At 41.7% G+C, this 16,807-nt stretch overlaps 1 protein-coding gene across 2 annotated transcripts in view; it reads right to left on the reverse strand.

Moving 5' to 3' along the window:
• CCDC88C (coiled-coil domain containing 88C) overlaps window positions 1–16,807 on the reverse strand; it is a 97,368-nt gene that overhangs the window by 47,031 nt on the left and 33,530 nt on the right. For both annotated transcript variants that reach the window (XM_063399224.1, XM_063399225.1), the window contains exons 4-6: window positions 12,078–12,147; window positions 1,998–2,056; window positions 299–382 (exon numbers count right to left, since the gene is read on the reverse strand). In XM_063399224.1, the coding sequence (XP_063255294.1) occupies window positions 299–382; window positions 1,998–2,056; window positions 12,078–12,147 (213 nt within the window). The remainder of the gene's footprint in view (window positions 1–298; window positions 383–1,997; window positions 2,057–12,077; window positions 12,148–16,807) is intronic.

A 16,807-nucleotide genomic window follows, 5' to 3' on the forward strand; every position in this document is an offset into this window, starting at 1 on the left:
ATTTTGTCAACATTGCACATGGATCCTTACAACAATTCCTTCTGCATTTCTACAGGTAGCAAGCAAGGCATTTACCACTGCATCTCTTTAAAAGACCACTGAGCCAAGTAATCCCAGCAGCTATAATTTTTATTTTATAATTTGAGTGTAGTTAATTTGTAGTATTCAATTTTCTTTTTTGAAAAGTTCATGAATTCATGATGAAATTCAAAGCATTAATATTTTATAGCAGAAACATTCTGGTAAGCCAAGGAAGGGAGAGATATAACATCAAAATAGACAATACTAAGAATCCTACCTCCTGAATGTGTGACACAATGGCAGCTTGGGTTTCGATATCCAGTTGTTTTATTCTGTCAATAAACTCTTCTTTTCTTTCACACTGTTAAGAGAAAGAACACCCTGAAACAGTGCTACATACCCTAAAACTTACTGCTCTATTTTTCACTTAAATTAAAAAAAACCAAAAATAATCAAAATAAACTCAAACAACCTACACTGCTAATAAAAAACCTTTCTACATTTTGTCATACTAAAAGGTGTAACACTTCACTGCTCCATATGGAACATGAACCAAATTATGCATTAAATTATTTAAATGTTTTAGTCGGCACAATTAAGGCTAAGTTAAATGGCTGGTTTTGCTCTTAAAAAGCAAGTTCAACATGCAATATGATTAAAAGGTGGGGAAACAGCCAGAGGAGATCATCACAGCTTCATTATTGGAGCTGCACAAATGTAAACCTTCATTTACATTGCATTATTTAACCTGTCTGCTCTGCTGATTGCATTTTGTTTGGTTTTGGCAATGAAAAGAGATGTATCACTTTAGATATTGTTTACATCAATGCCCGACATTGTTTGTTGGACTAAATCAACATATGCTTTAGATAAAAAACGGGAAACATTCTGGATAAAAATGAGTGACATTTCAGACAAACAGATTTTAGTAAATCTTTTACTTAAGGCTTTAGACGAGCCAGACATCTGCTATCTGTATATCTGTGATTGTGCACTACGGATGTTATTGCCTTCTTCTAACAACACTGTACTGTGAAGAACTTAAGCAGTATTTAAAAGGTTTTTTAAAAACTCATTTACGGTGTCCTTCTGGGGCCTGGCTGTGAGTCTCAACCATTCACTTCCTTGGGAAGAACCTCCCAACAGCAAATGAGGACCGAGGACGCACAGCAGCCAAAACAATTCTTTGTGCTACAGTGCAACACTAACACAGTTCAGAGGCGCAATAGGTAGACAGCTTCACCCTGACATAATTGAGCTGACATAGCTGAGCAGGGTAAGTGTCCTAAGGCAGGACAAAAACACAAGGCAGACCTACAAACAAGGTCAATTATCAGCAAAGGCCCGCCTGCAACGAGGCCATTGTTTACTGCCTCCGAGGTTTGGTGGGCAGAACACTGATTTCTTTATCTGGAAACTGCTGTGCAATTCTCCAGAGCTTCCCATATACATTGTCTCTTTATTTATTTAAACAAATGTCACACAAAGATCCCCACACTAATATACAAAGTATCTACTAATCTGGTATTTTTGACACATAATATTAAATCAAAATATTGTGCAAACAAAATCATGATTCATTAAACAAATGTTTAGATTTGTTAAACTGTTTGTTTGGCATTACCATGTACTGTTCCACTTTGTATTTTATAACAGTAAGAAAATAAACCAGCAACAATCTTGACATCAAGAACACTGTTCAAAACTTATCTCGTCCCACTGTGTTATCAAAGTTTAAAAGTACACATCCTGTGTCTGATTAAGCACTGGCAACAAATTGAGGCTACTGCTATCACACAATGTACTTCCTCCTCTCCCCTGCATTTCTTTCCTTCACCTATTGTGTTTCTCACAATTTAGCTCATAAGCTGCCTTGAGCTCAAGATTTGTTCATACAGCACTGATCTTTGGGTAGATTTTCTCATTCCAGGAAGAAAAACAGATTCAAAAAAATCTTATTTTCCATGAATGATCACCTGCACAGCACATCCCAGAACCAACAACAGCAGCTTCTTGATTTCATCCATACTTTTACCTAGAGAGGAAAAAAGGTCATCAGTACATATATATAACAACAGGTAAGTACTTGCAAGTGATTCTCTCCAAAATATGCGCCTAAAACAAGAAGTAAGACCTCTGAACAAGTGCCTGAACAGTATCTATATGCCTATTATAAAGTTACCATATTTTCTGTGTAACAATGCAGTTCTTAGGGGTTAGTTTAAAACCCCAAATCCAGCAAGACATTTTCTCCTTGATGTGCTATCCTCACCTATAATTTTCTAAGGCTTTTCTGATCAATACATCACAAAAAAATCCCCTAAACAGTTCAATGCATATGACCAATGCTTGTCTCTTGTATTGTGATTAACAAGAGTGCAAAAAAGCCCAACAAACCACCAACAGCTCTCCCTCCATCCAAAAACCCCCGCCAAAATAAAACAAAAACACCATGGGCAGAAGAAAAGGAGGGTTACTCACAAAGAACTTGCCCTAAATTCTCCTGTAAAACAGTTGCCACTCAGACTTCCCAAAGCTGAATACCATTCTGTGCATATAAATTCTCTCTGAGAGATAGATGTTTCAGCAAATAAATTCTTCCCGTTCTGCATCAAAGCCTGTTCACACTTTGAAGCGTAAAGCCCATGTGGTAAGAGGGCAGAGAATGAGGGATGTGTAAGGGATCCTGAGGAGCTGACCATATGCTGGGAGCCCTGGGGAGAGGAGACAGCCCCAGTGCTGCTGCAGGGAATCCTGCTGTGACCAGCAGTCCTGCTGGCCATTTCCTAGGGTTAGGAGAGGGAAAGCCTCAAGTTCCTAAAGGGGAACTGGTGCACCTTAGAACCAGCTTGTTTCAACAAAATTAATGTGGATTGTTGGATGGTAAAGGAAATTATGTATATCAAAGTTAGACAAAGAGCAAGACAAGGAGTTTCAATGAAGAAGTTTCATTGGAAGAGTTTCAATGAGAAAATAAAATATCTTTACAGAGGTAGGTTCAGGAAAAGCCTGTCCTCATCCACACTGGGGGAGATGAGGAAAGAGAAACAAAGAAACAAACCAGGCCACAAACAGTTTTCTCTCATCCCTACACATGTGCATTCTTCCTGAGTGTGTAATTGTGGGACTAACGCTTTCATTTTATACCCTGATTCACTTGGGTGTTCAGTTGCTCCTATCACTAAATAGGTACTAATTTCTGAGTGCAAGTGTGCTCCTCCACCAACACCATGCCCTTGTGGGGCTGCCTTGGCAGAAATTCCGAGGCATGTGCAGGACCCAAGGCCGGAGAAGGGGAGTTAATCTGACTCATCAGTTAAGCTGCACAGCCCCACAGCTGCACAAAGCCACTGACCTCAATTACCACGGGGGTTCCTGCTGTTCCCACAACCTTGCGAGCCTGCACGACCACGTGCAGGCAGCTTAGGAAGTAACTTGTTTCCTGATTTCCGGGCACACAAATGTCCTAAACCAGTCTCTAAACATACCTACAACACTTTCAACAACTTTTAGGCACATTCATCTTTATAACGACTCAAGAATGCCCTATAAAAATCATCAGTAGGCTCTGTGAATGATTACTACAACTGTCAATATCCAGGTCCTGCATTAGTAATCATTAAGACTTTGCAAGCAGAAATTCTTCTGTTCAACAGGAACAGCCATCTTTAAAATACGCTAGTTCACACTTCACCCTGTAAATACAAGCTTATTCCCCTGCAGAATATTTAAAAACTGGTTTTGAAAGACATAAAATCATTCATACTCTTCTCTCTGTATGCAGCAGCCACAAGGCTTCCTCTTTCCTGAAAAGTTACAATATACAAATTCCATTTCAGTCTGTGAAAGTCTGATTGTTCTGTACAAATCTCAGTAACACAATCTTAAGCATAAACAATGACACAAAATCCTTCACAAATCGCAAAAAAAAAATCTGTTACTTCATGAACAGTTCCTTTGAGGGCACTACTGGGAGACTTAGTTGGGTCAGAAGGTATTTTTTCAAGAAACTGAGTTCTCATTAGGTTCAGCACTGGGTTTCATTCTACATCAGCTTCACAGCAATACAGACCAGGTACTAAATGCAGAGCATGCCTGTAGGACACAAAAGTAAGTCATTAAGTTATGGGGAGCAAGTGACTTGAGAGTGTCTCTCATTGACCTAAACTTACTCAGGCAGAACATCTCCATGGAGAGACTGAAGGAGTCAGGCTACTTGCTCTGGATCATGCCAGATGTGAGATCTAACCCTTGTGTGCTCTGGGCACCATAAATTCCAATCTGTGCACCATGGCATCCCAATTATCCTTGGGGTGAGCACAGTGGCTTGAAATATCTCATTTTAGAAAACACCAGTGCTACTTCCCAACCGTGACAGCATTTACACCATCCCAAAGACATGTGAGCTACTTAAAGCCATTCAAACCACACCCTACCTCTCTGCACCAAGGCTTTGCTATTTTCTCAGTAAGGTAACAGATGGGCATTGGTGTTGCTGCATAACCCTGTGAGGTGAAATACCTTTGGCTATTACAGCAAAGTGACTTACCAAGGTCAGCCCTGGTCTCCCAACAGGCACTGACCTTGCCTGGAAATAGCCCTTGGAGTGAGACCTTAACCCACACTCCAGTCCTCCCACGAGGAAGCAAAGTGGAAGCAGATATGGCAAGCCATAGCAGGGATGAACAAGCTAGAGTTTATAGAAAGGAGTGAGAAATTAAGACTTGAGATAATAATGAATTATTACTTTCTTAAAGTTCTAAACATGACATTTGGCAGTCTACTCTCTCCCCTTGCAGCGAAAATTCAGCTATCAGGATTATTCCAAGGTTTCCTTTTCAATAAAATTTTCTATGCTTGCAGACATGCTATATTCTCAGGGTTATTGATTCCCTGAGATTCTCCTTGGAGTTGCTGTTCCCCAAGGTACTAAGGGTTCCCCCAAGGTTGCTGTTCCCTAGGAGTTTCCCCTGGGTTGCTGTTCCCAGAGGTAATAAGGTTTTCAGTCTTCTCTTTGCCCTAAGTGTTTCACACCAGAGGTAGAGACGACAAGTTGAGTCCGCCGGTGCACATTTCCAAGGTTGTTTATTCTTCATTATCTCAGTTCTTTCTCAGCTCTGCCAGGCACTTCCCTGGCAGGGTACCTTATCTTAGTTCTTTCTCTGCTCTGCAAGGCATCCCCAGCAGAGCAGGACACGCGGCAGACTGGGCGGATCAGAGAGCTCCGCACCTTAAGTATGGTCCCCTTGACCCAACCACTGTCCGAGACGTATTTTTTATTTACAAAATTGTACCAATACCTACTACCTATACTAACATGTCAGTTCTACTCTAAACCAATCCTTGAGATCCAACTCAGCAGAAAATGGGGGACGAGAGCAAGAACAAGGAGCACAGGGGCCACTCCCCAATTCCTCCATCTTGCCTCTTCAACCCCATATACTGAGAATCCTAGATTCTACATTTACATTCTATGATAAACTAAATACTACTTATTTTGAATTCTCCCAGCTTGTGATTCTTCATACACTGTGGGCATTCACTGCCATGGCAGGGATCAGAGGTAATGTCCTCCTGCGCTCTGTGTGAGGCTGGTTGACCCCCTTGTACAGATCCCAGACCCCCCTGTCCGGTCTCCAAACCCTCCAGGGTGGCCAGAGGGATGTTCTAGACTCCAACACTATATCATCTAATGAAAGTGAGATTGTACTACCCATTAGAAACACTTCTATGGCTTAAAGGTCCACTGAGCAGATATACCAGTCACACAAGTGTTCCAGAAGATCATATGCGGTTAAAGAGTTCCACTCCTCGGGCTTTCATTCAGAAGTTGTTTCCCATGGGGAGGACACAGTTTGTTGGCATAAAGGCATTCCCAGCTCACTCATTCTCAAGCTAAGCTTGAGTAACATTTTAAAGCCTTGTAGAAAAACACTATTTATGGGAGATTTTTAGAAAAAATAGGGTATGAGTATGAAAAACCCTTCTACCAATCTAAAGTGCTTTAGAGAGAGTTTTCAATTAAACCTCAAAACAAGCCAGGAAGGGATTAATTAGCCCTCTCCCCTTTCATCTCACCCACAGGAGAGCTGAGCTACCACATACTTCAGTGGAATGCCCAAGGTGACAAAGCGAATCAGAAGCACTTCTAGGACTGTTACAGAGCGCCACAGTGAAATTCTGCACCCCAGACAGTGCCTCTGTCCTGCAATGCATACTGAAGAAAAGCAAGTGACCTTCATCCCCGATTCAATCATGCCTTCTAAACAGTTCTCAAAAAGTGTGATTTGTGCCCATTTATAAGATGGCAAAGTTCCTTGTGCAAGTTCATAAGCAGGAATGTGCTGGCTCCCCTACACTGGCTTGCTGGGATCTAGGATCACACAAGTCCTCCCCAGACAGCTGGGAAGAAAGTCTGCTGAGTCTACTCATGCCTATTAGCTGATCTTATCAAGACACCTGTCCTCCTACAACCTAGGAGGCAAACATTTAGGTCTGGGGTAGCTCCTTGCAGAGAGGTACACACAAGAAAAACGGACAAGAGTCAAACCGTCGCTTAAACAGAAAGGTGCTAATTAAGAAACAAACACTTTTATTTTCTTAAAATTCCAGGGCAGTTGCTCTCAGGCCCCGTGTCTGTGCTGCAAGGGAGCCAGCCAGCCACCTGGAGCATTTGCAGAAAGCCCATCTGCTCCCAGCCATGAGAGAGAGCCAGCAGGTTTCCAGGAAAATAAAGGAAAGGAAAGCCCAGACACCACTTGTGCATCCTGGGAGCCTCCCTGTGCCTCTGGGCAGAAGATCCCTCTGCTCTCATGGGACTGGAGGCTGGGAAACAGATGGCAGGACTCAGGGAGAAGGCGGGCAGAGGGATTAGGAGATTCAATAACAAAAAAAAAAGGAGGATCAAGGTATAGAGAGAACACAAACAATGAAAAAAATGAGAGGGGGGATGGGAAGATATCAGAGGAAATGGGAACAAGTGCGTCCAAGTAAGTACAATTTTGGGCAGGTAGTGCCTGTTTCTCCATATTTCTACTCTGATGTTACTCCATCCAGCAGGAGAGGGAGTGCCACATGTGGCAGCTGGAGGCTGTGCAGAGAATGTGGGGAGGGTGAAACAAGCAAGTGCTGCTTTTCCCAACTCCAGCAACATCCTCAGTGAGAAAAGCTGGAATGCTAAATTTACACTATTGAGGCAGTGTTTTGTTATTAACTTGATATTTTATGAACTGTTGTGCCTCTGGAGGATGGTGAAACAAAATGAGGAAGGAAACCATACATCAAACATACCCAAGTGAGAGCAGACTTTTACAATTTTAATGAAAACTAGTTTTCTATAGGCACTTGTTAGCCGGGACTTTGGGATCTCTCACTCACAAATTTAACATGTAATTTGAAAAGCATATATAAAGAGCAAAGTTTTTTGAAGGAACAGAAATGAGCCTATTTTAGGCAAGTAAAACCTCATTTCCATCTTTGATCTAAAACAAGTTTAAATCTCTCCCCTCTCATGATTATGACTGCTGCAAAAGATTAAGAGCCATCAGTTTCCAAGTACACTCACTAGCTGTGTAAAACGAAGAATGTCTAGAAATGGAGAAATTTAAAAAGGCATCTAGAGGTTCACAACCATTACTGTGTACTGATATTCCCCATGCAGCCACATGAATGAGTGACCATTTATAAGGCATGCTAAAACCAGACATAATATGAAAAGGTGATTACAGCAATGTCATAGATGATAAATAGCCTGATGATTCTCTTATTGAACACAGGGGGATTTGTGGTGCAGTAATGAATTGGAAAAGCTGTTCACCAAGAAAAGGAATTGAGAAAAGACAGAAATGAAGAGGAAATTTAATGGTAGTAGCTGTCTACCACAAAGTGCAGTGAAGAGAATAAATCCTCTGACATCAGCTGCATCGTTCTGCAAGTCAAATTCCTGGGAAAATGTTTTAAATCCTTTAATTAAACTTTCAAGTTTATTTTTAGCTACCTATACTCTAGAAAACAGGCAAGTCTTCATCTTCTAACAAATATTTCTGCTATTTTTATGCCCATGGACAAATGAAGTAGGCAAATTTGCCACGGCCTGGAACCAAACTATTCAGAGGACATGAAAGCAAGTAAAGCTCATAAACCCAGCAGATGTGTGCCTTTTCCTATGCAAAAACCCAAGTGCTACTGCATTTTTTGTGACGGCAGCTCTGTTTTTCCAATAATCATATATTCAAAGCAGAGCTGCAGAAGCCCTCAGTAGTCCCAACCTTTGAGTGCCAAATGGTAGCTCAATAGCAAGAACAGCATTCACAGCCTCAGTGCTGTTTAGTTTATAATTTAATGCCTGTAACACCCCTTTTGGCTGTGCTTTTGCAGGCAAAAGTAAAATTTTGAAAAGCATGCATAGCAAAACATTGCTACAAGAAATAAGTCGCTGCAATTGTACACAGTGAATCAAATGTAACAGCTCTCTGGTCTTGGACCTGTGGAGACAATACAGTCATTAAGAGCCTTTCCAGCTCAAACAGCACAAAGCAATATTGGATTTGTTCCAGGAATGTGACTGTGGGATTGATTCTTCTTCCTCTGATTAAGAGGTACCTTACAGTGAGATAACTTAGCTACAGGATGGGGACTGCCTCACTAAAAGAGAGAGAGAATATCTTTGTTTTGCTTGTTTTTCCCTTTGCAAGTGCTCCTACCTTCCTCTGACTGCTCTCTGCAGGACAGTAACAAAGACATCATCACCTGGTCATCACTCACACTGCTCATCACAGCCTATTCCCTCATTCAGCTTTTTGCATTGGCTTTACTACCTTTGCTTCAGCCATCTCATTCCTGTTCCTCTTTCTGAGCTTCCTGTTAGCTCTCAGCCAGGTTCTTCTTCCTGAGGGAAGTTCTAGTTCTCCACTTCTCTAACCATTTCTCACACCTTACCAGTGAATGCCTACCCAACAGTAAGATTAAGATGAGCTTTTTAGACACTCTCCTCCTTAAATACATTCTTTAAAGCAAGTACATCTGGAGCCTTCCTTTGCTCACCACCTTCTGTTGTGTCTAAGCTGGGACTGGTTCTCAAAAATCATTATATAATATGGCTAAATGAGAAATTTGGGTGTTTTTTGCACACATACCCCACCAGTTTTAGCCATTACAATCCAGAAGTTACATTTTTGCATTTTTTATCCTTTTTCTCATGTTCTGTCCAAATAATGCCAGTGACAAGCCAGCAATGGGGAAAACAAAAACATTAAAACAAAACAAAACAACCAAACCGAAAAATGCCAAATAAAAAAAAACAAACCAAAAAACCAAAAAAATCCAAAACAAAAAGGACAAAACAAAAAATCCACAAAAACAAAACAAAAAAAAAAAAACAAAACAAAAAACAAACAAACAAAAAAAACCCACACAAAAACAACAAACCACCACCAAAACCCACCACATTCTAAAAGATCTCAGAAAGAGAAGAAAGTTTTCCAGTTGTAATAAAAGCATCTAGAAGATAGGAACACATGTGTGACCAGTGTCTTTTCTACAACAGACACATGTACTTTCCACAAAGACAGATCTAAGGTGCTAGCAAAAGCCAGCAGGCTAATAATAGCAAATTATAGCTGAATACAGGACAGCTTTCAAATGTGCGCTTTCCCAGGAACCAAAACTGTATTTACCACATTCTGAGTCTCCTGCCAGCTGTCGCTCAGGAATGGCAGTGACAAGAAACCAGCCAGCCTTTCCCATTGACACTAAGCCAGCAGAGATACTGCCTTGCTGGCCCAGATGCTTCTATTCAGTAGCACTCCTGATGCTAAGCAGCCCATTGCCAATATGACCGAGAAGAACAACAGCTCTTGTATTTTAACTTTCTTCCTTGCCCACAACAGTAGCCTCTACAGCCCAGTTGAGACTTGCAGACTTTATTCTGCTTGCTGAAGAAGTGGATTCCTTACTCTCAGCTCAATTTTAACACAGAATGTGAAGACTATGAGTTCAGTGATCTAACATCGGCCAATGCTCTTTTCTGACATGCTTTTTGTACATATGCATTCTACAGCTGCTAAGAGCAGCAAAACAGAATCTTCTGCCAAGGTTTCTGCCATTTGCTTGTTCTGGAGATGCTGATTACCATGTCATTCTCCATCACTGCTGACACAGGGTCCATTCAGTTTACCTTCTTTGGTAAAAACAAATACAATGTCCTTGGCACTGGCACTGAGCTCAGGCAGAGAGAGAACAGGCATGCACAAAGAAAAAGAAGTAAGAAACACAGCAACAAAACTTTTCATTTCAGAAATGTGTTTCAAAGAAGTCAACCTAATTTTTAGCTCTAACAGCTTTCCTATTGTCTCACCAAAAGCACTGGACTCTGGACATGAGCTCACTGGCTTCCACCTTACTTCTGATGTGATACTTTGTGCAACAGTTATCATTGTCTAAACAACAAAGGCAGATAAATGTTTTTCTTTTTGTCCATTCCCTTCCTCACTTTTTTCTGTTTTTTCATATAAGTATTTTTTCTCCATCTTCATTTTTATTTTTTCCCACATTTCACTTGCAACAGTTTTTTCACACCTTATGGCAATTCTGCAAGATTATGGTGTTTACACATATCAAGAACTAAACTCATAATACAGGCACACAGAACACCAGGAGGATAACACATCCTTATCCTGTGGCAGACTACATCCTAGGTCAGTAAGGGGTGAAGAGACAAACTTTCAAACAAAGAAACAGCTGCTATTCTGGCTTTGGCAAGAACTCACTCATCACACAGATTATGTGCACCACATGCAACTACACATGTATATTTATATGTACCAGTATATAAATGCCTCAGTGTTACATTCTAGATACATAAAGTTGTGAGATTCAGAGATGCTCAAATATTTTTGTAGTTTGCCTACAAATACATACAATTTATTAAAAAGCATGTCTGTATTATGGCCTGTTTAGGAGACTGGTTGCCAGAGTCCCTTAGGAGCAACTCTCAGTCCCAACAGTTAAATCCAGCTGGTGGCTGGCTACAGGTGGGTTCCCCAGTGCCCAGTATCGAGGGCAGCCCCATTTAATGTCTTTATCAATGATTTGGACAAGGGGATCGGGGGCACCCTCAGTCAGTTTGCAGGTGACACTGAACTGGGGGGAGTGTTGATCTGCTGGAGGGTAAGAGGGTTCTGCAAAGGGATCTGCACAGGCTAGATCAATGGGCTGAGGCCAGTGGTATGAGGCTCAAAGCAGTAAAGGTCCTGCCCTTTACAACAATCCCAGGCATTGCTACAGGCTGGGGGCAGAGTGTCTGCAAAGCGGCCTTGTGGAAAAGGACCTGGGTGTGCTGGTTGACAAGAGCTGAACATGAGCAGCAGTGCCCAGGTGGCCAAGAAGGTCATTGGCTTCCTGGTCCGTTCCAGCAATAGTGTGGCCAGCAGGACCAGGGCATGGACTGGACTTGTACACCACCTTGGCCCTGGTGAGGTCACACCTCAAATCCTTTGTCCATTTCTGGACCCCTCACTACAAGAACGATAATTAAGTGCTGGAGCATGTCCAGAGATGGGCAGTGGAGCTGGGGAAGGGTCTGGAGCATAAGTCTGACAAGGAGCCAGGGGTGTTTAGCTTGGAGAAAAGGAAGCTCTGGGGGACTTTATTGCTCTCTACAACTACCTGAAAGGATGTTGTAGTGAGGTGGGGGTTCATCTCTTCTCCCAAATAACAAGCAATAGGTCAAGAGGAAATGGCCTCCAAGTTGCACCTAGGGAGGCTTAAGAATACTCTTATGGTTACTAGGAAAAATTTCTTCACTGAAACTGTGGTCAAGAATTGGAACAGGATGCCTGGGGAAGTGGTTGAGTCACCATCACTGAAGTATATGAAAGACATAGATGTGGTGCTTAGGGACATAGTTTAGTGTTAAGGGCTGGACTCTTTAAGGTGTTATCCAACCTAAATTAGAACAGAATTACAGAATCATTTAGGAAAACAAAACAAAAAAAAAATCACAGATTTATTTTTAGTATTACAGAAGAGACAGATGAAGAACCCAGTGAACTACTCACCAGAAAGAGGATCTTTGCCAATCATTAAAACATTTGGTAAATTCATTACAATCAGCTGCTGAAGGACCTCCTGAACAAAAGAGAACAGACAAAGTTCAGTGTGAAGGAATCCAAATCAATCCCACCACAAAGAGTACAAAGCTTCATCAGTTACAAAGCTTTTAACATACTGGCAGGTCAGAGGTCACAGGAGGAAGCCCCACTTGAGAGAGAAATGACTTGAAGACAGCATCAGGTTGCACAGCTAACATACACTAATCACCTCTTTTAACAGTGGCTAATATGGAACTTAAAGGGTCCCATGGCACTAATCAGAATAAATGCGTGACCATGCCAGGCACACCAGCCATTCATGCCTTCACCCCAGGCATGACCTGCATTCATCTGATGTGCAACATACAGCTGCTGCCATGTTTCAGGGCACAAGAAATGCAGCTGGTTCAAAGGTACCTAAGTGACTCTGTGAAGTCTGACTAACGCAAATAACTGGTCAAATTATTTTATCGTTCTGGTGGGGAAAAGCACTTGACCAGGCATCTGGCACTGCTCAGAGAAACTGGATGTAAAGTTCTAGGTTTATTTGCATTGTTTTTAATCAGGAGTAAAACAGAATTAAATTATGTTCATTACATACTTAAGGGTCATTTTATTTTGGGGAAGATGACAGAAGGGAGGTGCATCAGGTTCAACATCTGAATGCCAGCTGTCTGAAGCTGCTCTGAAATCACAGAATGGCTTAAGGGGGAAGAAAGGCTACAAGCCCTGGGGCAGGCAAAATGCCTAAAGTTGTTCAAATAAATACATTGCAAAGGGGACTCTGAAGAGTAACACAATCAGCCATGCACCCCAGAAACAAAGAGCAGAACAGTACAGTTGTTAGCTTTGACTTGCAGTTACCAGTACCCACTTGTGATGATCTGGATAAAACATTTTGCAGGCAGGTTTTTATTTCACATACAAAGCCTTGGAGAAAAACAGCTGTATGACTGATATGCTGTGCTGAGATTCAGGAAACAAAAGTTCACAGATACAACTCTACCAAATGTTTGGCAGGTGCCTTTTTCCGGCTTGTCTCCACCCCCCAGACTACCCCTAGGCCACTGGAAGGGCACATACATTGATACTTGCAAAGCATTCAGACCGGGGATAAAAGCACCACAGCCCAGCAGAGAAACACACTTCCTAAAACAATCACCCATTCACCCAAACACTTCCACTCCCAGCTACCCATTGTTATTTCTATGCTTTCAAAGTTATACCACGGGAGGAAAACTAAGCCTGATTGAAGGAGGAAATAATTCAGAGAGCCTGCAGCCTTTGATAAGAAATCAGAATGCATATTCTAAAAAAATGTTTTGGACACATTTAATTTTTTTCTTCTGATCCACACTGAAACACACTCACTGGCAGCTCTGTTTTTGGATAAAGTTGAGATATCTCACTGTCACAGCTAACAGGATTCTTGGAACTATTAATAAAAAAATTTCTACTGTCCTTTATGCAATGTGAAGCTTGGCTAATGCAGACCAAACATTCGCTGACTCATTAGCCAAATGCATTTTGTATTTTGGGCATGTGAGACACATTAAACAATGTTTGCATCAGTTACCAAAACAGGTGCAAAATCTATTGGATGTAAGAGCACATGGCTGGACTGCAACATGTGCTATGACAACACAGCATGGCACTGAGGCTTTAGACAAAAAAAACCAGTCTTTGCATATACTGAAGTATTGAGCTTTAACCAGCAATTTCCATGGCAAAAGAGAGGAGAAAGAATTCTGCCACCAGTCACCCAGCACGTGGAGTAGCACTGAGGCAGGAATGCATAAGGAATTTGTGTCTTTGTGCAATCATCAGATCCCTGGCTATTTAACTGGCAGAGACAAAAGACATTACCGCTAACCTTTATGCTGCCAACATTCCCATGAGCTCCTCCTGCAAAATTATTTGAGTATATCACCCAACACAATCACGACTGAACTTCCTCATAATTGTCTGAGCTCAGTATCTTCTGGCAAGAATCTGACAGTCACTGAATAGAAGCTAACATGGACCCAAGCTTGGAAGAGTGATTTGTTAACTCACATTGAAAGATTCTGATTGTTGCAAGAGGTGGTACTCTGACCCGTTTACTTTTAAAGTGAGATATTTAAACAGATAATTATCAGTATTATTCTAAAAGCCTTTGCCTTCAGATTAATGCTTGTGATGATAACACCTGACTGTTACGAAGTGCAGGTCACCAGCAGATCCCAACACTTTATAAAGGAAGGTCAATGCCACTGCTCTCCTTCTTCAAGCTCAGGAAAGCAAGTTAGAGAAAGAGAGTCACTTCAACTTAATAAACTATCATTTGTGAACCAATGTACCACTGAACCATCCATTCACATAGCTGCAAGTGTGAAATAAAAGTCTTAAAGGAAAGTTCCCATACTGATGAATTTAGCTCAGATTTTGTCCAGACTGAAACCCCAGAAAGTTAGTGAAGCTCAGCTGACACTCAGTGACTGACAAGGATAATGTGACCATGTGTCAGATCGATTGCTCAAAATCCCACATCTGCAAATACAACTAACATCCCCCTCACCTAAGAGCAAATCAGGAATTCTTCAACTTCTATCATTTATCAATGTTTTCTTGTTTTCCTTCTCTGAAGCAGCAATAACACAGATTATTATACAATAAAAACATTTTACACGAATAAAATGCCTCAGCCTGGTCTCTCAGCTACCCTCACATCTTATCACTCCTCCTTGAAGAGCCCATGAAGCCAAACTTAGGCTTCAGGCAGGGAACTGGGCTGTTTCCAGCCTGTGAACTGGGGCCCATGGACCCAACCACCTCCCAGGGTACAGCTACTCTGGGCATGGGGTTAACCGGGACACATCGCTGAAACCCGGACAAAAAGAGAAATGGTAGATGAAATGGCCCATTTCCCCACAGGAGCAGCAAGTTATATTATTGCATTACACATAAAGGATGCTGTTAAGTTTGAAATCAAACAGCTGTGAGACTCTGCAGCAGAGGCAGAGATGGTGTGTGTGTGTCCTTCTGCCTCAGGCAACCAGCATGGCTAGGGGCAACACATCCAGGCAGGAGCTGCTGGAGAGGGAAACAGGGTTTTCAAACATTTTAAACAGCCCACAGCAACCCAGAGTACCCTGGAGAGCAACTGTACAAGCAATAAGTCTAATTCCTCCAGTGAGAAGCCTTTTAATCGTTTTTACAGCACAATCAAAGCCTGGTTAAAACAGTAAAGGTTACAACAACAACACATGGTAACAATTTCCCAGATTATTAAAACCATTAGAAACTGAGTTGCCAGATTTACAGCTTATCCAACTCAGAAGCCAGCTACTGCAAGTCACCAGTCACTCCCTCAGGCTACGGTTTGTCTTTTTTATTTATTTTTTGCTGTTAATGAGATTTCTGTGAAAAAATAATGTTGGTATCAGAAGTGTTATTTAAGGAATCAAAACAAATCCCTGTCAGACCTCAGTGCACTGCTTGTAGGTTTCTGAAATGCTCCTCACCTTCAGGATATTTTAAGCTTGAGGAGATTTGTCCAATGTCTTTTGACAGCAGCAATGGTTGCAAGAACAGATATTTCTAGGTGGTACAGCCAACACCATGATCACAAAATATAAGGATCAGCACCCAAGTCTTACACTCCTTGAGCCAGACACCCAGACTCAGTAGATAAAGCCCACAAAGGTTTGAGCGAGCAGTTACATCACCCTGTACTGACGGGGAGGGTTTTCAAGTGAGGGTCACACTGAGTGTTCAGACCTGGACTGAGGTGCTTGCTCACACAGATACGGAGCCTGAAGCCAGCTGGGACAATCGTGGCACCCCAGCAACAAGAGGGAACTGCTGAAGCAAGAGTTAAGTTTTGCTGAAAGCACCTAGGCACTCCAGGACAGGTACACCAAGAAACATCTGTGAGTTACCTAGAAATCATAAGGTTAAACATAAATATAAATGCTCTGTTTCTCTCAGCAGCCTTCTGGTGTGTAAGCCCTTGCTGTGAACTTGCTTGACATTTACAAGCTCTTTGCAATCACTTTTTTAAAAAGAAGCTTAAGAGAAAATAAAGCCAAAATTCCCTCACACTGATTCCAACAGTCAGGGGCCTTAGGAAAAATCAAGACACATACATGATTAAGGATAAAATTCTAAGCACCAAATTAAGCATTTAGGCTTACTAAATTGCATGAATAAACACATTCATTCCCTCCATCTGAAAGTTTCTAATCATTCCTGGAGTGCTGAGGCATATTCTTACGTCCTCTTTTCATCCCTCCGAGATCACACACCGGATGTTTGCTCTTTGCCTTAGATCCTCAGAAGAGATGCAGTGGAAGCTCTCCCTCTCAAGTCACCATGGCCACAGATTAACACTCTATTTACCTGCAACAGGGTAAGTGGGTTTCTTTAATTTTGCAGGAACAAAGTCTCCTTGGTCCATGCTACACTTCAATACAGATCTGCTTCTTAAAAATACATGTGCAACGGCATGGAATAAAATGGTCTTAAGGTATTATTCTTGGATGCACTTTTTTAGTCACAGATTAAGTGTGCCAACAGCTCTTGCAAAGAATGAACTGCTAGGAATGGAGTAGGTAAAACTGTCCTTTCCATGGCTGAGAGACCCAGGAAACAAAAGCTTTACACACCAGCCTTCCCCTGCATTACCATACAGCACAGCATTAATGTAGAGTAACTAC

The sequence above is a fragment of the Prinia subflava genome, chromosome 5, assembly GCF_021018805.1.
Source record: "Prinia subflava isolate CZ2003 ecotype Zambia chromosome 5, Cam_Psub_1.2, whole genome shotgun sequence".
NCBI lineage: Eukaryota > Metazoa > Chordata > Aves > Passeriformes > Cisticolidae > Prinia > Prinia subflava.